We start from the raw sequence: 23,148 nt of genomic DNA, 5'->3' as shown, positions 1-23,148 counted from the left end.
AGGGTCCATCTCCAGGGTTTCAAGCTCTTCTGGATCATCACGTGTATTCAAGCTTCCTTCCACATACTCGCTATCACTGACTCAGCCATGCCAACAGAACACCACTACTTCACCCACCCATAGTAAAGAGTTACAGACCTTCAGTTGTCTCCTTGGATCTTCTGGCTCCCCGCGAGCCTTTACTACTTTAAATCTGCATCATGCAGCTTCTCCCTTTAACCTTCGAGCCTCTCTCTTCTCCACACTCTTAATTTAACAGGACCTTTTCCAGATCCCTGTTTGTTCCTTTAGACCAAGATGTCTTCTTGGGGCCTTCCTTCCTTCTGTTCTTTGGTGAAACCTGCTTCCTCTGCAGTTCCCTCCGCTGTGTCCAGCCTCTCCTGCCAATGTCTTCTTAGGGCCTTCCTTCCTTCTGTTCTTTGGTGAAACCTGCTTCCTTCTGCAGTTCTGTCTGTTATGTCCAACCTCTCCTGCCACCTGCTTCCAATGGCGCTCAAGCTGGTGTGGGTGTGTGTGGCAGGCCTCCCTCTCCGGACCACTATTGCTAGGCAACAGCACAATTTTTTTCTACCTTGTTTGCTTCATCTCTCCTTCAAGAGTCATAAAATTTGATTAAAAACGCAGGCACCTTTTAAAGTGAAACTAAAACTCAGGTTTCATCCTTTTAACCTACAAATACAGAAGTACAAATTAAACTTAAAAGTATACCTTGTTCCTAACACACATAAATACACATACTTATATCAATTCTCTCTATTTCCTAACACCTTTCCTCTCTTTGAAAGAAAGCTTCACAACACTGAAGGTTTCTTTACAATGGCCTTACATCCGCAACATACAAACTTATTACAAACATCTAACAATAGCTTATTACTACTACACAAATAAATTTTCATCTCGTTTCACAATTACACACATTACAAAAATTTACCTAAACAAAGTCGATAAATGTAACAAGATTAGCAGACTTTGTACATCATAGCACAAGCATAACTCAACACTTGTTTCTTTTTCCCAGTCTTTAATTCAGCAAAGAATGTTTCAATTAAGTTCACAACCCAATTGTCCTTTTCATTAGCTGTATGTGTAATTCTATCCTCAAGCTCATTTTCCAAACTCAAATACTGTAAACTCTTATTTTGATTTAGCCAAGTCAAAATGGCATTTTTGTGCATTACTATCTAATTTCTTTTTTGATCAAAATCTCTTTGCCGTTTCAAGGATGTTAGAGATGCTTATGTTCACACAAAAGGGAATGATACTCCTGCTTAGTTTGATCTTTAAACTTATGATTTTGTTGCTTCTCCCAATTCCATTGTGAACATGTCTTTTCCACTTCTCCACTCTTCCAGACCATGAACTCTCTCAACTCTGTCCTCCATCTTCACCCTTTTAAAAATTTGTTTTTTTTTCACTTTTTTTATTTTTATTCATTGTTTTATCCCTTTTAATTCCTTTTACTATCCTTTATCCCCAACCACCACCCCACCCCCAAAAGGGCCACCTGTTCCACGCTGTTCTTTCATAGACTGCTTACCCTTGTTCTGCTATTCACACATTCTGCTTTCTTACCTCTATGCCACTATCAGCACCTTCTTTAGCTCTTACCACTACCATTAGTCCCCACTTATCGCTGACCTTCTCTCCAACTTCACCTGCCCCACCCCACCTGCCCTTGAACAGTATAAATTGCACACTTCTACTTCTCTTTAGCTCTGAAGAGCCATATGGACTCAAAATGTAAACTGTTTCTCTCTCCACAGATGCTGCCAACCTAATTTTTCACAGCATTCAGATTTCAGGAGATTTCAGATTCCTATCGCTTCCAATTTGCTAGGGCTCCTTGATGCCACACTTGGTCAAATGCGGCCTTGATGTCAAGGGCAGTTACTCTCACTTCACCTTTGGAGCTTGGATCTTTTGCCCATGTTAGAATTTAGATTGGAATGAGATCAGGAGCTGAGTGGCCCTGGCGGAACCCAAACTGGGTGTCATTGAGCAGGTTATTGCTAAGCAAGTGCCACTTGATAGCACTGTTGATGACTTCTTCCGTCACTTCACTGACGATTGAGAGTTGACTGAATGGGCGGTAATTATTTCAGATTTCCACCATACGCAATATTTTGCCTTTATCTTTTCCACTTCTCTTTGAGCAGTGTGAATTATTTTCTCCCTTCCAAGTTTCATAGTTCCTCCCAACCCTTCAACTCTTAAAAAATCCACAAACTATATTTTGCCTCTCCTCTTAAGATTTTGAATGGTCTTTTGCAAACTGTTCACTTGCCTGGATTCCAACTGCTGTATTTTGTGCATTAACACCTGCAAGTACTTGTAAATCAATGTCTCTGGTCATTGATCTGGAAAGGTAATTTTGCAATTTTAGTCCTTTTTATTGACACTTCTCAATTTCCAACTCTGCAGGCATCGCAGTTGCTTTTGTATTGCCCATTGCTGAGGTTGATATATCAGTAATATTACTTGGATCAGTTCTTTGCTCAACTGGACCACAACATGGCAAGAAATTTTTATTCACAGAACTGTGACACTCCACAAAAAGCAGGGCAAATCCAAATCCAAGCAGGTCAATTACCGCCCATTCAGTCAACTCTCAATCGTCAGTGAAGTGATGGAAGGAGTCATCAACAGTGCTATCAAGTGGCACTTGCTTAGCAATAACCTGCTCAATGACACCCAGTTTGGGTTCCACCAGGGCCACTCAGCTCCTGACCTCATTCCAATCTAGATTCTAACATAGGCAAAAGATCCAAACTCCAAAGGTGAAGTGAGAGTAACTGCCCTTGACATCAAGGCCGCATTTGACCAAATGTGGCATCAAGGAGCCCTAGCAAACTGGAATCGATGGGAATCAGAGAGGAAAGCTGTCTGCTGGTTGGAGTCATTCCTAGCACAAAGGAAGATCATTATGGTTGTTGGAGGTCAGTCATCTCAGCTCCAAGACATTACTGCAGGAGTTCCTCGGCGGAGTGTCCTAGGCCCAACCATTTTCAGCCGCTTCATCAATGACCTTTCTTCCATCATAAGGTTAGAAGAGGGCATGTTCGTTGATGATTGCACAACGTTTAGCACCATTCGCTACTCCTCATATACTGAAGCAGTCCGTGTCCAAATGCAGCAAGACCAGAACAATATCCAAGCTTGGGCTGACAAGTGGCAAGTAACATTTGCGCCACACAAGATGGCAATGACCATCTGCAACAGGAGAGAATCTAACCACTATCCCTTGACATTCAATGGCATTTCCACTGATATTCTGAGAGTTACCATTGACAAGAAAATGAACTGGACTAGCCATATAAATGCTGTGGCTACAAGAGCAGGTCAGGGGCTAGGGATCCTGCAGCGAGTAGCTGATCTCCTGACTCCCCAAAGCCTGTCCACAATCTACAAGGTGCAAGTCAGGAGTATGATGGAATACTCTCCACTTGCCTGGATGAGTGCAGCTCCCACAACACTCAAGAAACTTGACATCAACCAGGGCAAAGCAGCCTGCTTGACTGGCACAAACATTTACTCCCTCCAGCTCCAACGCACAGTAGCAGCAGTGTGTACCATCTGCTGAATCCCACAAGGGTTCTTAGACAGCACCTTCCAAACCCATGACCATTACTATCGAGAAGGACACAGGCAACAGGCACAGGGGAACACCACCACCTGGAAGCTCCCCTCCAAGCCACTCACCGTCCTGCCTTGGAAATATATCACCGTTCCTTTACTGTTGCTTGGTCAAAATCCTGGAAATCCCTTCCTAACAATACTGCAGGTGTACCAACACCACATGGACTGGCGGTTCGAGAAGGCAGTTCACCACCATCTTCTAAAGGGCAATTAGGGACAGGCAATAAATAATGGCCTAGCTAGCAAAACCCACATCCCTTGAATGATTTTTTAAAAAAACATTAACATCTATCAATCTGTCCGAACATGTTCTACCTTGTTTCTAAGGAACACTTAGGATGTCGAATGACACTTCCATCCTCAGTACCTTCCTTTCTGGTCTGAGGAGATATTTCCTGTAAATTCTCAATTGTCCCTTCTCTTCCCTGGCTACTTGCCTTCCTTTTACCTTCCCATCTTCTATCCTTCTCGGGTTTATGGGGATAGAAGAAAAAGGGTTTAGATCTATGGACCAGCTCATAATCGTCAGCCATCTCTGCTGCCTGTCTAGCTGCTTTTAAACACTCTAGTTTTCAACATGGATTATAACTACAGGAGGAAGCGAATCTTTAAATTCTCCCAAGATAATTATTTCTCTAAGTGCTTCATATGTTGTCTCTACCATTAATGCCCACATCCAATGGTCAAAATTACTCTGCTTTACCATCTCAAACTCAATTTAGGTCTATCCAGGCTGTTTCCTTATACCCCAAAATTTCTGCCTGTATGCCTCAGGGAGTAACTCATACACACTCAGGATAGCCTTTTTCACGGCATCATAATCCACAGATACCTCTTCTGACAGCGATGCATAAACCTCAGGAGCTTCCCACCAATCTACAATAAGAGCAATGTCTAGATTTGTTTTGGTCACTTCATTTGCTTAGTCACCTTTTCAAATGAAAAAGAATGCCTTTACATCCCTTTCCTCAAACGTTGGGAGAGCGTGTACAAATTTAAACATCATCTCACTATGCTTTGGTTTGGAAGTGGTTCTTTCACCATGAGAACCTTCCTCAGCATCTGATGCCTCTCTTTTGAAGTCCAGCATTTTAAGCCGGTGTTCCTGTTCTCATTCCTCCTCTCTTTCCTCCATTGTTAACTTCTCCCTCTGGAGCTCAAGTTCTCTTACTTTATCTCGCTCCTTTTTCTCTCCTGCCTTTCTGCTTGATCCCTTTGAAATGCTCTCTTTTTCCTTTCCCTCTCTTTCTTTTGCCTCTAATTCAAGTTTTCTCATTTGCAATTGAATATTAGCCAATTGAATTGATCCTTCCCCTGGAGAACATGGTCTCTCTGGTATTCCTTCCAATTTCAAATGCCGCACTATGACCTCAACTATGTCTGCTTTCCTTATCCCGACAGGTAATTCTAACTCCAATTTATCGGCCAATTCCATTAGCTTGCTCTTGGTTAATTTTTGCAAACCAGTCAGGGTTACATCTTCCACCTGTAAAACTTTTTTTTAGCAACCTCCAAAGCTATTTCAAATTCCAACCCATATAACATACCTCACAGCAACTCCAATCCCTACATTCAGTACCTCCATGTACTCGTTTTTTTAAGGATTCACAGATCCCACCAATGTTCAAGGATTTCCAATCCCACAAGAGATCCCGTCTTATAACGATAATCTCGGATGAGCTCCCCCACTTTATCATCTCAGCTGATGTTACTACTGTACAAGTCAGATCCCAGGTTGGAACCTGGCTTAATACATCTAACGTTTATCTTTTTGTTTAGATTTGTGGAGAGTGGCTACTCGACAGAGTCACAGAAGTCAGCCGATGAACTTTTAGCAAAAGAATTAATGACATTTATTAAACAAGAAAAGATGAACTATATTACAATACTCCTTCACGCACACCTATACCTTTACAGATATATACAGATTCGTAAGGATAACACAAGTTACGAAAGCTCTTATATTTCAATGTTCACAGCAAGTACACCGTCCATGTAAACCAATAGGCAACCTGTGGTCAGACACAGCACACTGTGAAACCAAGTGACAGCTATGAGCCAACCAGTCTAACGGAACTCTGTGTTTCACACAAGGGTTTCCAATCTCCACTCTAAGAACTTCAGTTTGGGATCTCGTTCCAAACCGATAGCTTTCTGTCAGACACCTTCCACAAGGGTCCACCTCCAGGGCTGCAAGCTCTCCTGGATCACCATATGCATTCAAGCTTCCTTCCATGCACTCTCTCACAGTGCCTCAGCTGTGCCAAATAGAATGTCTTCTTTGGGGGTGGTGTGTGTGTGTGCGTGTGCGTGTGTGTGTGCGCGTGCGCGCGTGTGTATCAAAGTATGTAATAATTATGAAAAGCTCTATCGGGTCTCCTCTTAACCTGCTCTTTTTCAATGAAAAGCTGGCATAAACTTGGTAAAACTCTCCTGGACCATTTTCATGATGTTGATGCATTTCCTAAACTTCTTCACCCAAATTGCCAAACTTAATGACTGGGATAGGTTTGGCATTATCTCTGTTTTTGTAAAATTCATTTATAAAACCCAGAATTCATATGCTTTTCTTGAGAAAAAGTCTCATTGGCTTGTTTTTCATTTTGAAAATTTGTGTATCTGAACCTCCAAGTTTCTCTTCTTGTAAAGTTTTATCAGTTCGTGTGTTCTTCCTTCCAAAGAATATTTCATTTCTCCACATTAAATTTTACCTGACATCTGTCAGTCTACTAACTTATGTCCCAATGAAGTCACTTACAGTCCTCTTTACAGTTACCCACATGGCATATTTCTGTTTTGTGCTTAAGTGTTGCTAGTATGCGCTCATGGCTGTCAAAGGAAGTCAGGAACAGCATAATTGCTAAAGAGAAAGCATACAACACGGCGAAGAGCAGTGGGATACCAGGGAATTGGGAAGCTTACAAAGACCAATAGAAGACAACTAAAAAAGAAATAAGGAGGGAGAAGATTGAATATGAGGGTAAATTAGCCAGTAAAATAAAAGAAGATTGCAAGAGTTTTTTTTTAGCGATATAAAGGGTAAGAGAGAGGAAAAAGTGGACATTGGGCCGCTGGAAAATGACGCTGGAGAAGTAATAGTGGGGAACAAAGAAATGGCGGAGGAACTGAATAGGTACTTTACGTCAGTCTTCACGATAGAAGACACGAGTGACATCCCCAAAGTTCAAGAGAGTCGTGGGCAGAGGTGAGTATGGTGGCCATTACCAAGGAGAAGGTGCTAGGAAAACAAAGGTCTGAAGGTGGATAAATCACGTGGACCAGATGGATTACACCCTAGAGTTCGGAAGGAGATGGCGGAGGCATTAGTGGTGATCTTTCAGGAATCACTCAAGTCAGGGAGGGTCCCAGAAGACTGGAAAATCGCTAATGTAACCCCCCTGTTTAAGAAGGGAGTGATGCAAAAGATGGGAAATTGCAGGCCAATTAGCCTGACCTCAGTCGTTGGTAAGATTTTAGAGTCCATTATTAAGGATGAGATTTCAGAATACTTGGAAGTGCATGGTAAAATAGGGCAAAGTCAGCATGGTTTCATCAAGGGGAGGTCATGCCTGACAAATCTGTTAGAATTCTTTGAGGAGATAATGAGTAGGTTAGACAAAGGAGAGCCAATGGATGTTATCTACTTGGACTTCCAGAAGGCCTTTGACAAGGTGCCGCACAGGAGGCTGCTCAGTAAGATAAAAGCCCATGGTGTTAGAGGCAAGGTACTAGCATGGATAGAAGATTGGCTGTCTGGCAGGAGGCAGAGAGTGGGGATAAGGGGAGTCCTTCTCAGGATGGCGGCCAGTGACTAGTGGAGTTCCGCAGGGGTCAGCGTTGGGACCACAACTTTTCATTTTATACATTAATGATCTAGATGAAGGAACTGAGGGCATCCTGGCTAAGTTTGCAGATGATACAAAGATAGGTGGAGGGACAGGTAGTATTGAGGAGGCGGGGAGGCTGCAGAAGGATTTGGACAGGTTAGGAGAATGGGCAAAGAAGTGGCAGAAGGAATACAACGTGGGGAAGTGTGAGGAAGAAGAGGCATAGACTATTTTCTAAATGGGGAGAGAATTCAGAAATCTGGAGTGCAAAGGGACTTGGGAGTCCTAGTCCAGGATTCTCTTAAGGTTAACTTGCAGTTTGAGTCGGTAGTTAGGAAGGCAAACGCAAGGTTGGCATTTATTTCGAGAGGACTAGAATATAAAAGCAGTGATGTGCTGCTGAGGCTTTATAAGGCTCTGGTCAGACCACATTTAGAATATTGTGAGCCATTTTGGGCCCCGTATCTCAGGAAGGATGTGCTGGCCCTGGAGAGGGTTCAGAGGAGGTTCACAAGAACGATCCCAGGAATGAAAGGCTTAACATACAAGGAACGTTTGAGGACTCTTGGTCTATACTCGATGGAGTTTAGAAGGATGAGGGGGGGACCTGATTGAAACTTACAGAATACTAAAAGGCCTGGATAGAGTGGACGTGAGGAAGATGTTTCCATTAGTAGGAGAGACTAGGACCCAAGGGCACAGCCTCAGAGTAAAAGGAAGACCTTTTAGAACAGAGATGAGGAGAAACTTCTCTAGCCAGAGAGTGGTGAATCTATGGAATTCATTGCCACAGAAGGCTATGGAGGCCAGGTCATTGAGTGAATTTAAGACCGAGATAGATAGGTTCTTGATCGGTAAGGGGATCAAAGGTTACGGGGAGAAGGCGGGAGAATGGGGTTGAGAAACTTACCAGCCATGATTGAATGGCAGAGCAGACTCGATGGGCCGAATGGCCTAATTTCAGCTCCTAGGTCTTATGGTCTATTTAGGTAAACAGTCTCAATTCTAAATGAAGCTAACTGATGACTCCTTATTAATGTACTTAGTCTTTCACAAATTTAAATATGATCACACAATTACAAGAAATGGTATATAACAGCCGTGAAAAAGCAAACCGCTAAAGACAATCTAACGTACACAGCAGCTGTATACTTTAGTGGATAGCATGAACATTCCTACTCAAGTGCTTCTTGCACTCGGTACAATATATATAAAAATAAAATCGCAGAATAGCATTTTAATTGGTGCCAATTTAACTATAATAGTCCCAAAATTGACACGAGTGGTTTGAAGTCGCAAGTTATAACTATACAATATCCAATATTAATTCTGGTCCACAGCAATCACAGAAGCAATCTAAACTACATAATTTTCTTCACTTTTCTTTCCTCATTTCCCTCCCTAACAAACAGTTGATTCTTCCTCATTAGCTACATTATGTGTAAATGACAAAGTTAGATAATCAGCAATGTAGGCCCACAATCACAGGGGTTTAGGAAACTGCCATCTGATTAGGTGTGTTATATAACTCCCTTCCTAACACCACTGTGGGTGTAACTACACCACATGGACTGCAGCGGTTCAAGGGGCAGCTCACCACGGGCAATGAGAGATGGGCAATAAATGCTGGCCCAGCCAGCAAAGCCCACATCCTATGAATGAATTAAAAAAAACTCTATTGTCGTTGGCGATGCAAAGATTCCCTTCAGGAAATAGCTTTCTGCCAAGTTCTAAATGGGAGTAGAGACAAAATACTTATGCAAATGTCTACCACAGGTTACCATTGTTCTTGCTGTACGCACTCTCTATGCAGATTCACATTGCTGGCTTGTATAAATTTTCCTGAACAATTAAAGAAAGCCAGTATGTATAAGTGGCAATTTGCAACTTTGGGTAGGTGGGAAAGATACTTGAAAAAAAAAAAATCAGTGAAATTATACCTCAATAAACTATAATCATAACTATTTGCACTGATCTCAGGCTTTTATGGAAAGAATCTTTCAAAACACCAATAACATAACATTTACTGAAGCATTTTTTTTGGCTAGTCTAGCATCCATTAAAAGCCCTGCTGTTAAGAAAAAGCTCCAGGAAGGCACCCTAAGGTTTCATCATCCAATTGCTATAGTGTACTGCTCCTGCTCTCTTGCCCACATGTCTGTCCTTGGCCTGCTGCATTGTTCCAGTGAAGCCCAACGCAAACTGGAGGAACAGCACCTCATCTTCCGACTAGGCACTTTACAGCCTTCCGGACTGAATATTGAATTCAACAACTTTAGGTCTTGAGCTCCCTCCTCCATCCCCACCCCCTTTCTGTTTCTTCCCCCTTCCTTTTGTTTTTTTTTCCCAATAATTTATATAGATTTTTCTTTTCCCACCTACTTCCATTATTTTTAAATCTTTTATGCTCCCCCACCCCCACTAGAGCTATACCTTGAGTGCCCTACCATCCGTTCTTAATTAGCACATTCGTTTAGATAATATCACCAACTTCAACACCTCTGTGTTCTTTTGTCTGTGACATCTTTTGATGATTTGCTCCTATCCTAACACCCCGCCCTCCCCAACCTTAAACCAGCTTATATTTCCCTCTCCTTGTAAAGAAAGATCAGTTCTGTTGAAGGGTCATGAGGACTCGAAACGTCAACTCTTTTCTTCTCCACCGATGCTGCCAGACCTGCTGAGTTTGTCCAGGTAATTCTGTTTTTGTTTTGGATTTCCAGCATCCGCAGTTTTTTGTTTTTATCTGTGTTTAATTGACTGCCACTGATCTTCAAGAAATGCCTACCTTGAAGAAGTTCTGTTCAGCTCTGCGACAAGATTTCCGTATCTCTCTTCTGCCTTGTTCACCTTCATTGCTTTCCATTTTTTTCCTGGTGTTTGACAAGGTGTTTACTAAAACCCACTTTCACAGCCATATCTCCTTGCTCAGTGACTGTCTCCGTCTCCGACTTACCCCACCTGGATTTCAACTGAAATTCCACCCCTCATGTTTCGAACCCACCCAGGTTTACAGGTATCTCTGGGACATAAAACGTTTCTCGGACTGCTGTTCCCATCACATTCTGAGATCCACACTCAGTGCCATGCGCCGCCATATGAACACACTCGACCTCTCCCTCCAGCAGCACCGCCGCACCCTTTTTCAAAGCTGCGCGTGCCCCCAGTTTCATTTTATTCTTCGTTTCATCCGACGCCTCAACAAGAAACTTTTTCTCTTTCTCTCAAGTGCTAAGGAGCACAAGCTCCAGCAACTCATCGATACCAACACCCATCTAGGACCCTCCACCCTTGCCTGTCCCTCCATCCCCACCCAGTCTTCCAATCCCAGCCCCAGCCGTGTATTCACTATACCCCCTGAGCTTTCCCTCTCCGATGCTGAATGTTCAATGCTTAGCAAAGGACTTAGGCCCTTGTGCCCTCATCTCAATGAATTTTGGGCTTGGCACGATGCTGAACTCTTCTTCCGCCGCCTTCGTCTCCGGGCTCACTTCTTTGGGCAGGAGTCATCTCCCCATTCAACGGATCCTTTCACCCACCTCCAATATTCTCCCTCCACCTGGACCCCTCCCTCTGGATTCTTACCTTCTCTCGATCTTTTTATTGAGAACTGTCGGCGCGACATTAGTCGTCTCAATTTCTCTGCTCCTCTCACCCATTCTAACCTGTCTCTCGCTGAACTTACTGCACTCCATTCTCTCAGGTCCAACCCTGACATCGTCATCAAACCCACTGACAAGGGTGGTGCTGTTGTTGTCTGGTGCACTGACCTCTACCTCGCGGAGGCTGAGCGTCAACTCGCAGACACTTCCTCCTACCTCTCCCAGGACCATGACCCCACCACTGAACATCAGGCCATTGTTTCCAGGACTGTCACTGACCTCATCTCCTCTGGGGATCTTCCTCCCACAGCTTCCAACCTGATAGTCGCTCAACCTCGGACGGCCCGCTTCTACCTCCTACCCAAAATCCACAAACAGAACTGTCCTGGTAGACCGATCGTGTCAGCTTGCTCCTGCCCCACGGAACTCATTTCTCGTTATCTTGACTCCCTTCTCTCTCCGCTTGTCCAGTCTCTTCCCACCTACATCCGTGATTCCTCTGACACCTTATGTCACATCAGCAATTTCCAGTTCCCTGGCCCCTACCGCTTCCTCTTCACCATGGACATCCAATCCCTCTACACCTCCATCCCCCACCAGGATGGTCTGAGGGCTCTTAGCTTCTTCCTCGAACAGAGGCCCGAACAATCCCCATCTACCACTACTCTCCTCCGTCTGGCTGAATTTGTTCTCTCACTGTACAATTTCTCCTTCAACTCCTCTCACTTCCTCCAAATAAAAGGTGTGGCTATGGGTACCCGCATGGGCCTCAGCTATGCCTGTCTCTTTATGGGGTATGTGGAACATCCCTTGTTCCAGTCCTACTCCGGCCTCCTTCCACAACTCTTTCTCCGGTACATCGATGATTACTTCGTCGCTGCTTCATGCTCTCGTCGGGACTTGGAAAAATTTATTAATTTTGCTTCCAATCTCCACCCCTCCATCATTTTCACGTGGTCCATCTCTGACACTTCCCTTCCCTTCCTTGACCTCTCTGTCTCAATCTCTGGTGATAGACTGTCCACCAATATCCATTACAAGCCTACCGACTCCCACAGCTACCTTGACTACAGCTCCTCACACCCCGCTTCCTGTAAGGATTCCATCCCATTCTCTCAGTTCCTTCGCCTCCGTCACATCTGTTCCGATGATGCTACCTTCAAAAACAGTTCCTCTGACATGTCCTCCTTCTTCCTTAACCTAGGTTTTCCACCCACGGTCGTTGACAGGGCCCTCAACCATGTCCGGCCCATCTCCCGGGCATCCGCCCTCACGCCTTCTCCTCCCTCCCAGAAACATGATAGAGTCCCCCTTGTCCTCACTTATCACCCCACCAGCCTCCGCATTCAAAGGATCATCCTCCGCCATTTCCGCCAACTCCAGCATGGTGCCACCACCAAACACATCTTCCCTCCACCCCGCTGTCGGCATTCCGTAGAGATTGTTCCCTCCGGGACACCCTGGTCCACTCCTCCATCACCCCCTACTCCTCAACCCCCAACTACGGCACCTCCCCATGCCCACGCAAAAGATGTAACACCTGCCCCTTCACTTCCTCTCTCCTCACCGTCCAAGGGCCCAAACACTTCTTTCAAGCGAAGCAGCATTTCACTTGCATTTCCCCCAACTTAGTCTACTGTATTCATTGCTCCCAATGCGGTCTCCTCTACATTGGAGAGACCAATCGTAAACTGGGCGACCGCTTTGCAGAACACCTGCGGTCTGTCCGCAAGAATGACCCAAACCTCCCTGTCGCTTGTCATTTTAACACTCCACCCTGCTCTCTTGCCCACATGTCTGTCCTTGGCCTGCTGCATTGTTCCAGTGAAGCCCAACGCAAACTGGAGGAACAGCATCTCATCTTCCGAATAGGCACTTTACAGCCTTCCGGACTGAATATTGAATTCAACTTTAGGTCTTGAGCTCCCTCCTCCATCCCCACCCCCTTTCTGTTTCTTCCCCCTTCCTTTTGTTTTTTTTTCCCCCCAATAATTTATATAGATTTTTCTTTTCCCACCTATTTCCATTATTTTAAAATCTTTTATGCTCCCCCACCCCCACTAGAGCTATACCTTGAGTGCCCTACCATCCATTCTTAATTAGCACATTCGTTTAGATAATATCACCAACTTCAACACCTCTGTGTTCTTTTGTTCTTTTGTCTGTGACATCTTTTGATGATCTGCTCCTATCCTAACACCCATCCCTCCACTCCCCCGCCACCCCCCAACCTTAAACCAGCTTATATTTCCCTCTCCTTGTAAAGGAAGATCAGTTCTGTTGAAGGGTCATGAGGACTCGAAACGTCAACTCTTTTCTTCTCCGCCGATGCTGCCAGACGTGCTGAGTTTGTCCAGGTAATTCTGTTTTTGCTATAGTGTACAATTATTTGTGAAAAATATGTTCCAATGTCCAGAACATCAATAACTGGGTGCTGGAGCATAGCCACTTCCCCAGTATCGCTCCTAACTAATCCAATCAATGGGAGAATGGGGAACAGAAGTAATTGGATTGCGATATGGAGCAGAAACCCAGGCCAAATTGAAATTGTTGCACTTATGAAATGGCTGAATTTTCCAATAAAAGTACCAATAAAAAAAATTAAGTCACTTCAAATGTATTCCAAATCTAATGCTAATATTTAAGGGACTTTTACAGTAAGTCAATCACCACCCTTCATCCAGATTTATGCTTAAACGTTTCTGATTAAAAGTAGTCCTGAAGCAAACAGTTGTGTGTCAAGTGCTCTCTGAAGTGACATCATTATGTTTTAGTAACATCACGAATGCAAATCAAGGACTCTTATTCATGATTCTTATTCACAATGAAGGATAGAATGTACAGCACAAAAATAGGCCACCTGGCCCAATGAGGCTAAGATTGCATTTACAGTCCCATAAACCTCCTCCCACCCTATTGATTGGTTTTGCAAACTTAAATGTGAAAGAGAAGAAAAAGAGGGAGTATTCGAGATTGGGAGAGAGAGGAAAAAGAGACGACTAGCTGAAGATGGTTGGGCTGCTTCATCAATGAACCTTCCTTCCAACATAAGGTCAGATGTGGAGCTGCTCGCTGATTATTGCACAATGTTCAGCACCATCCGCTCAGCGAAGGAACAGCGATATATTTCCAAGTCAGGACGCAGAGTGGTTTGGAGGAAAACTTCCAGGAGGTGGTGTTCCCATCTGTCTGCTGCCCTTGTCCTTTTAGATGGTAGCAGTCGTGGGTTTGGAAGGTGCTGTCTAGGGAGGCTTGATGAGTTCCTGAAGTACATCTTGTAGATGGCACACACTGCTGCCACTGTGTGTCAGTGGAGGAAGGGGTGAATGCTTGTGAATGGGGTGCCAATCAAGCAGGCTACTTTGTCCTGGATAGTGTCAAGCTTCCTGAGTGTTGTTGGAGCTGCACTCATCCAGGCAAGTGGAGATTATTCCTAAGATACTGAAGCATTCCATGTCCAAGTGCAGCAAGACCTGGACAACATCCAGGCTTGGACTGACAAGTGGCAAGTAACATTCATGCCACAAAAGTGCCAGGCAACAACCATCTCCAACAAGAGAGAATCTAGCCATCACCCTTTGACATTCAATGGCATTACTATCACTGAATCCCCCACAATGGCTTACCGTTGACAAGAAACTAGAAACTGAACTGGGCTAGCCATATAAATACTGTGGCTACTAGAGCAGGTCAGAGGCTAGGACTCCTGCAGCGAGTAACTGACCTCCTGATTCCCCAAAGCCTATCCACCATCTACAAGGCACAAGTCAGGAGTGTGATGTGGTGGAATACACCCCACTCACTTGGTTGAGTGCAGCTCCAACAACATTCAAGAAGCTTGACACCATCCAGGATGAAGCAACCAACTTGAATGGCACCCCATCCACAAAAATTCACTCCCATCACCACTGACACTTGCAGCAGTGTGTACCATCTACAAGATGCATTGCAGGAATTCACCAAGGCTCCTAGACATCACCTTCCAAACCCACAACCATTACTCTCTAGAAGGACACGGGCAGCAGACAGATGGCAACACCACCACCTGAAGTGCCTCTCCAAGCCACTCGTCATCCTGACTTGGAAATGTATCACTGTTCCTTCACTGTTGCTGGGTCAAAATCCTGGAACTCCCTCCCTAACAGCACCATCAGTGTCTTACATCATGCGGACTGCAGCAGTTCAAGGAGGCAGCTCAACATCACCTTCACAAGGGCAATTAGGGATGAGCAATAAATGGTAGCCTAGCTAGTAATGGCTACATCCCGTAAATGAATAAAGATAAACAACCAGTTCAGGCATGATTGTACTGAATGGTGGAGTGGGCTCAGAGCCAAAAGGCCAACTCCTGCTCTTATGTTCCTATGAGGAGGTTTGGGGGGGCAGGGTGGGGGGGGACAGAGGAGGAGCGTGAGAGAGAAATGATAGGGAAAAGTTCCGAGGAGGCATATTCAACTTGAAATTTTAAATCTGTTGCTCTCTCAACAACTGCTGTCACACCTGCTGCACATTTCCAGCGCTATGTTTTCGTTTCATAATACATTAGATGGGTTTACATATCCATTCCCAAACTGCCTATACAGCAATTTTGAAGCTTAAAAAGGGTAACAAAAGAAATCGGCGTAGTGTTAATTCTTTCATAACGTTTAGCATTTTCCCTTTAAGATTCTTCAATTGAATGTTTCTAATAACGTTCTACTAATGATAAAACAACGGATGTGTCTAGACAATGCCTTTAATCTATCTTCAATTAAAAATATCATTCCCATTCAAGTGGTTTGTGGGGTTTAATTAGTTACACATTAAATAATTTTTTTTTAAAATTCATGCAACCACGCTTTGCAACATGAATTGAACATTAATTAGTGCATTCCTCAGAAATAGAATACTTTCAATGTTTACAATAGCTTCTCAGGCTCTGAATATTTTTTAGTTTGTCTTGTTTGGATTTTTAAAACTTAATTTCCTTGGAGCTGGATCAATTCCAACAGAACCTAGAAGCCAAACATTATGCAATATAAATTCCTACCATTGTCCTCAAATAACAACAATTCACTGTTTTAAACAAAGGATTGCCGCCAACAGCAGTACAGCAAATCAAATACTGTACAGTGATTTGCAGGAGGTGTATGTATGGAACAGTGTGAGAACATGTTAAGTGCATACTTGTTCCTTGTTAAATGGCATTTGCAAAAATTCACAGTATATCATGCTGTCCCAAGTATTTTTCATTTATTTATTTTCCCTGTAAGCATCAATTGCTTCTTTATCTTGCCTTCATATTTGATCACATCTCCCTTTTCATCCATGGGACGCCAGCCTTAATTATATTCCAACTTGGAACTCTTGCTTTTTCGTCATGCATCTATCTCTTCTCTTGTTAAACCTTAAACAGTCTGTTCAGCACTCTGCTGCCTCTTCACTACAGCAAACTAAAACTAATTGTACTGCCTTGCATCAGATAATTACCCACTTTCGGTGACATCGTTTAAGAGGAGCAACGGAGTTCTCAAAGGGTACTTTGCAACATGTATCCCTCAACCAACATCACAAAACAGATTATCTGGTTATTTAACTCATTCATATTTGTAGAATCTTTTGTGTGCAAATTGGCGACCACATTTCCCTATATTACAACAGTAACTACAATTCAAAAGTACTTCATTGGCTGGTGAGTGCTTTGACATCTTGAAGTCATAAAAGACACCATATGAATGCAAGCTCTTTTTTTTTTATGCTGCACCAAAAGATATCCACAGCAGAAACTGAAATAAATTATGAGGGGACAAGAGAACAGATCCTCATCAAGTTTGAGGATACAGATAAAATGTCTATGTAAATCACTCAAGGAGTTAAAAAGTAGAGCTCCTCACACCCATAACCCAAAATGCAATCATGCAATGCTACATACAGGTGAAAACATTTGTTAGTTTATTCGATTCTATTCTCACTTTATGGCTACACGCATGAGCAGCCAAGTGGGGGTTACGAGATAGCAATCAGAAACCAAAATTTTAGCTTCTCTCTCCCTGGCCTAGGGATGACACAATTGTAAAACTATTTGCAACAAAATTTGCTGGTATTCAAATACACCAATGTGTAAAATTAAGGGGCTTCCCGATTTGGTCCTCAAACATACATCAAGCATTCAATAAAAGAAAATGTTGGAAATATTCAGTACATCTGGCATCATCTGTAGAGAGTGAGAGAGTTGAAGTTTCAGGACGATGATCTTTCATCAAAACTGTTTTTGCTGAAATTCATTGATCTAAAATATTAAGTTTGTTCACTCTCCACAGATGCTGCTGGGACTGAATATTTCCAGCATGTTCTGTTTATATTTCAGATTTCCAGCACCTACAGTATTTTGCTCTTGCACTGCATCTTTAAACCAAAACTGCAGAATTAAGACTTAGCCAAGTCAATTAGATCCACTGCGTGCATCTATTTGACATCAAAAATGTTCACTACTAATGAAGAATATACATGAGAGGGGACAGCACTGGACATTTATGAAGTACCTACAAAATTGGAGAAAGGGCAAATTTCCTAATGTGCAGTACTTAAGAGAAAATATTTAAAACAAATAATACACCCAAGTATACATTATGTTTAAGGTTAATGTACAGTTATTAAAGCTTCCGTTTCAGGGCCTAACATGTAGAAAGCATATGTCATGTTAAAAAAAGACTTCATGTTATCAGTGCTATTATAAAGCCATACACGAACAAGACAGGCCATACTCACCCGCTTTATTTCCATTCTCTTCATCCTGACAAAAAAGGAGAGAGTTAATTCTACAATAGTTACTTGTATAATATTCAATTTCCAAACAAAACTAACATTTTAAGCAAGGTAACAGGACTTTAGGTGCTTTTATAGTGGATTTAAACCCACAAATGCAAATTGATATTCCGAAGAGCTCAGCACAGAATTTTCATAACGGGGTGTTTCCCACTATTTCCAACATCAAGTTCCAGACCTTAATTTATAAAGGCCTACCAATAATGAAGCTAAGAGTCAAACCCTTGATAATGTGATAGCAGAGCACAAGCCACTTGGAACTCTACAAGCAATTGTCAACTAACTCAAAAACAGCATTGGCAGAACTTCTGGAATGCTTTCATCCATCAGTGTTTCTTGATGCAGAAACTACAAAACCTGCAGAATTTATTTTTATATGAGGAGGTCACGCCTGACAAACTCGATTATTTTTTGTTTTGAAGAGATGATTAAGTATGTTCAGGGAAATGCCATGTCATGTATATGTACTTCCAGAAGATACTTGATAATGTCCCTCATAAGAGACCATTTAACTAAAATTGAAACCCCTGGCGCTGAAGGGAAATTATTGATCTGGTGGAAAAGTCGCTTTCTGAAAAGGAGAGAGAATAGGGGTAATGTGTGGTACTCTATTAGGCGGGATGCGGCTGGTGGTGCCCCGCAAGGAATTGTGTTGGGAGCTCAATTATTTACATTTAATGACTTGGATCAGGCTTATCCAAAATACGGCCCACAGAACCCCTCAATGCGGCCCCTGGACCAGTTTTCAACTTGCCAGTCAAACAGATAAGTTGAATGGAAGGTTCTGTGTGGAGGTGCTCCTGCAATCACAAGCCATTTCACTCCTGTGTTTCCTGCAACAGATGTAGGAGAGAAACAATCTGTGACTGCAGGAGCAGTGGCAGTGAGTTTGGGGTCCAAGGATTGTGGCCCAGAAAACAGAGGTGTCGGGGAAGGGGCCTGCTGGCATTTGAATGAGTGAGTGGCTGGAAACGCAGAGCGAGAGCAAGGAGGTGGTGAGTGTGTTTGGGGGGGGGGTGGGCGGTCTAGAGAGTGTGTGTGAGAGGTGAGGTGTGTAATTGAGACACATTGGGGGGCCCCGAGATTTTGGGGGGGGTGGTTTGAGCATCAGCAGGAGGCACAGCAGTGCATCTGCGACGCTGAGAGTTATGTGGATAGCCCGTTTTTAGACGTGGTCACCCTGCAGCTTAAGGAAGTGCAGTCAGAAAAGGAATGGGTGACCACCAGTCAGAAGAAGGGAGGCAGGCAGGTAGTCAGGAAGGCCCCAGAGTGCAGCTCACTCAAGAACAGTTTTGCTGAGTTGAAAAACAGTGAGGCTGACTGTTCCCTTGAGGAGTGCACCAGAGCCCAGCAGCTCAAGAGGGGAGGAGAAAGAGAAGAGAAGCAATAGTGATAGGAGACTCAATAGTGAGGGGCCACAGATGTGACTCTAGGATGGTGTGTTGCCTTCCTGGGGATAGGGTCAAGGTTGCCACTGAATGGCTGCAGGGCATTCTGAAGGGGGAGAGTGAACAGAGATCGTGGTTCACATTGGAACCAACGACAGAGGTAGAAAAAGGGAAGAAGTCCTGCAACAAGAATTTAGGGAGCTAGGTAGCAGACTGAAAAGCAGGACATCAAAAGGCTGTAATCTCTGGATTACTCCCGGTGCCAAGTGCTAGTGAATATAGGAATTGGTGGATAAAGCAGATGAATGTTTGGCTGAAGAGTTGGTGCAGAAGGGAGGGTTTTAGATTCTTGGATCACTGGTCCTTTTCTGGGGATGGTGGACCTGTACAAGTCCGACAGGTTGCACCTGAGCCGAAACAGGGCCAACATCCTTGCCAGGGGGGTTTGCTTGTGTTGTTGGTTGGAGCTTAAACTAATTTGGCAGGGGGTAAGTCACGAACAGATACAGGAAATAATCAACAGGGCCTTTGGACTACTGGACTTTATATTGAAGGTTAGACTACTGAGAGCAGATCTGGGGCACTACACCTTAAGAATAAGGATTTATTGGACTTGGAAGGAGAAAAGTGTTGACTTACTGGAATGATACATGGACTCCAAGAGTTAAATTACAAGGCGAGATTACACAAAGTAGGGTTGTATTCTCTGGAATTTAGAAAGTTAAAGGGTGATTTGATCTAAGTTTGAGATCTTAAGAGGAACAGAGGAAACGGATAGGGTAAACAAAGAGAAGCTATTTCCACTGGTTGGGGAGTCTAGAAACAGGTGGCAGTGTCAAAATATTAGAGGCAGACTTTTCACGAGGGAAATTAAGAAACGCTTCTATACACAAAGGGTGGCAGAAGTTTGGGACTCTTTTCTGTAAATGGCAATTAAGGCTAGATTAAAGATTCATTTTAAATTGGAAACGGATAGATTTTTGTTAACCAAACGGATTAAGGGTTATGGGATAAAGGCAGTATATGGAGTTAAGTTGCAGATGAGCCATGATCCCATCGAATGGCACAGCAGGCTTGAGGGGATAAATGGCTATTTCTATTCCAATATTCCAAGTGTTTCTTTTTAACAGCAAGCTTTTAATAAGGTAGTGTTTTTTTTCCTGAGAGCACACAGAGCTGATGCCTCAAGGTCTAAAATAGTTTCTATTTTTGGATTCTATGATGGTGAAAATTAAACATGAACCACAAAAGGACTTTCTAACCTGACGTACAACCTAAAGCAAGATTGAAGAACTGATCTAATTTCTGATGAAATAATTCAGAAATAGGAGCAAATTCCATCTTGGCATTTGTCAAAAATGGCATCCAAGTCCAGGACCAATCAAGCTATGCTTGACTTTAATCAGGATACTGAATGAAGCATATGGTACTTGGAAAAGCTGAACTCTCAAACTTTCCTCCATAAAACCCCTTCAACTAATAAAAGTTAAATAAATTGTTTCTTCAACAATAGTTAAAATCCATAAGCTTTAAAGAATCACAATATCAATGGTAGTGTGTTTAAATAAAGCATTAAAATGCTATGGATGCAAGTGTCACTTTTCTGCTAAATGAATGAAAAATTACTTTAAGATAACCACAAATGTAAAAGTTTCAAGATAGAAACATATGCTGGTGTACAACCCAACTTGTATTACATCAACATTACATTTTGGCAAAAATATCTTCTACTGTATCTGTATTCTCAATGCATACAAATCAAAAATGCTACTTTAAATAGCATTACATTAATTTGCTCAAAAACTCTCCATAGCATTTAAAATTCTATTCAAAAGATATGCAGATATTGACACATTATTAATATGTTTAATTAAATGGGATTAAATCAGAAGGAAAAACAAGTTTTCAACAATTTTTTTTTTAAAGTAACAGGTTTTGATTTCCCTCAAAGAACTGGCCATTACTTTGAGTCTCTAACCTTTATATTGGTATGCACAGCTGACTCAGGAGGGTAGACAATGAAGTGTCTCAGCGTAAACCCAAAACCCTGTGAATTTCGCTGTAGGTTAACGGTTTTTGGGCCTGGCCATGAGAAAATGTCATCCACCAGCGGTGAGGTGGTCTCGACTTGTCCATTTCCATCCTCCTTATTTTTTCCCTGCAAAAGGAAAACAATCAATTGAGAACTGCCAATAGCAATCTTTGCTCCAAAGTATATCAAAGAATCATTGAAAAAATTACAATAGAGAAACTTTCCTCTCTGAATTACAGTGAGGTGTTTCTTTCTCTTAGCCATAAGTATACATTTACTGCAGATTTTGCAATTTTTAATATAGCTATAGGTAATGTGCAGACCATTGCAAGATCTGGAGACTGGTCTCTGATGTTATCACAGTCCTCATCAAATACTAGGATATCCTGTGATGATTAGAAGGAAAATTATAAAAAAGTATATACTCCTTATAAAAGGAACATCAAAAGACAGAAGTAGGCCATTCACCCCCTCAAGTCGGTTCTCCTTTTAAATTAGATCATTACTCATCTGTACCTCAACTCCATCTACCCACCTGTGATCTCCACTCCTGATGTCTTAATCTGAGTTTAGTAAACTTTTGTTTTGAAAATTTCAACTGCCCAATATCCATAGCCTATGCAGTGTGGAGGGGATTGTAGATTTTCTCCACGCTTTGTGAAAAACCGTTGCATGACTTCATTCCTAAATGGCCCAGCTCCAATTTTATGTTCTCTTGTTCCCATCAAAGAAAATAGTTTCTCTGAACTGCCCTTTTGAATTCCTTCATCATTCTAAGCACAGCAATCTGATAAGCCCTCAGCCTTCTAAATTCAAGGAAATAAAAATTTATGCAACCAGTCCACACAATTTAATCATTTTGCCCTGGTATCATTCAGGGGAACCTGCGCTGTACTCCTTCCAAATACTCTAGTCGGGGGACTGACCAAAACTTCATACAACTGAAGCACAACTTTCTCTCCTTTATATTCCATTAGCTTACTTGGCTACTTATTATGCTTTTGTCTTCACTTTAAATAAACCTGAGGGCCCTGCAATTACATAACAGCAACAGTCTGAAAGGGATTCCAGGAAACACAAGGCTGCAGGGAACCCCACCTTGAACTCACATGATTAGCTCCATGCAGAAGCTCCAATACTTGCACTGAGGCCAACATAAGGATAGGAAATACCCTTCAGGCAAACTAATTAAAACGTGCAAGGTCCAAAGATATCCCTACCGAACCAAGGAATTATTTGCAGTAAATCACAAATAACCTATGCATTTAAATCACATGTACCCAACAACTATGGATTCACATGAAATGTGGCGAACTAGGCACTCCATAAGCATAACTCTTGGTGAGAAACAATTACTGAAGGTGAAAAATATTGTTCGATAATGTAAAAGCACCTTGGGAGTTTTTTCTACTACTTTAAAAGTGCTATGCAACTACTAGTTGTTATATGGAATGCCAACTTAAAAGCCTTTGTTCCCAAGTCATTCAGGTATACTAACCATCCCATACAGTGTTGGTTATAGCGAGAGATCATTTGAAGACTAACTTTAACCCTCCATCTACTTTTGATGGGAAGTGCCCTTCACAAACAGATTCAAACCTAGCAGGATGATAGGAAATAAATATACCTTAAATACCAGGGGAAACAAATACACAATACTGCACAAAAGCAAAATAATGCAGATGATGGAAATGTGAAATGAAAAAGCAAAATGCTGAACTGCTATACTTCCAACATTTGCTGTTTTTATTACACAATACTGTATCTGTGCATGCATGATCATAGGCTCTCCAAAAAAATCTCTTCATAGGGCACGGGAACATAATGAAGTGCGTGGATAGGGGCACCAGCAGGAGGTC

At 42.6% G+C, this 23,148-nt stretch overlaps 1 protein-coding gene across 2 annotated transcripts in view; it reads right to left on the bottom strand.

Annotated features, from left to right (window-relative positions):
- The window catches only part of LOC121275892 (rho GTPase-activating protein 21-like), a 271,818-nt gene that overhangs the window by 148,534 nt on the left and 100,136 nt on the right, over nt 1-23,148 (bottom strand). For both annotated transcript variants that reach the window (XM_041183702.1, XM_041183703.1), the window contains exons 3-4: nt 21,236-21,415; nt 17,813-17,837 (exon numbers count right to left, since the gene is read on the bottom strand). In XM_041183702.1, the coding sequence (XP_041039636.1) occupies nt 17,813-17,837; nt 21,236-21,415 (205 nt within the window). The remainder of the gene's footprint in view (nt 1-17,812; nt 17,838-21,235; nt 21,416-23,148) is intronic.

This window comes from Carcharodon carcharias, chromosome 3 (assembly GCF_017639515.1).
Source record: "Carcharodon carcharias isolate sCarCar2 chromosome 3, sCarCar2.pri, whole genome shotgun sequence".
In the NCBI taxonomy this organism is placed as follows: Eukaryota; Metazoa; Chordata; class Chondrichthyes; order Lamniformes; family Lamnidae; genus Carcharodon; species Carcharodon carcharias.
Note: the sequence above shows the minus strand (reverse complement) of the source record. Positions and strands in the feature narration are given on the sequence as shown.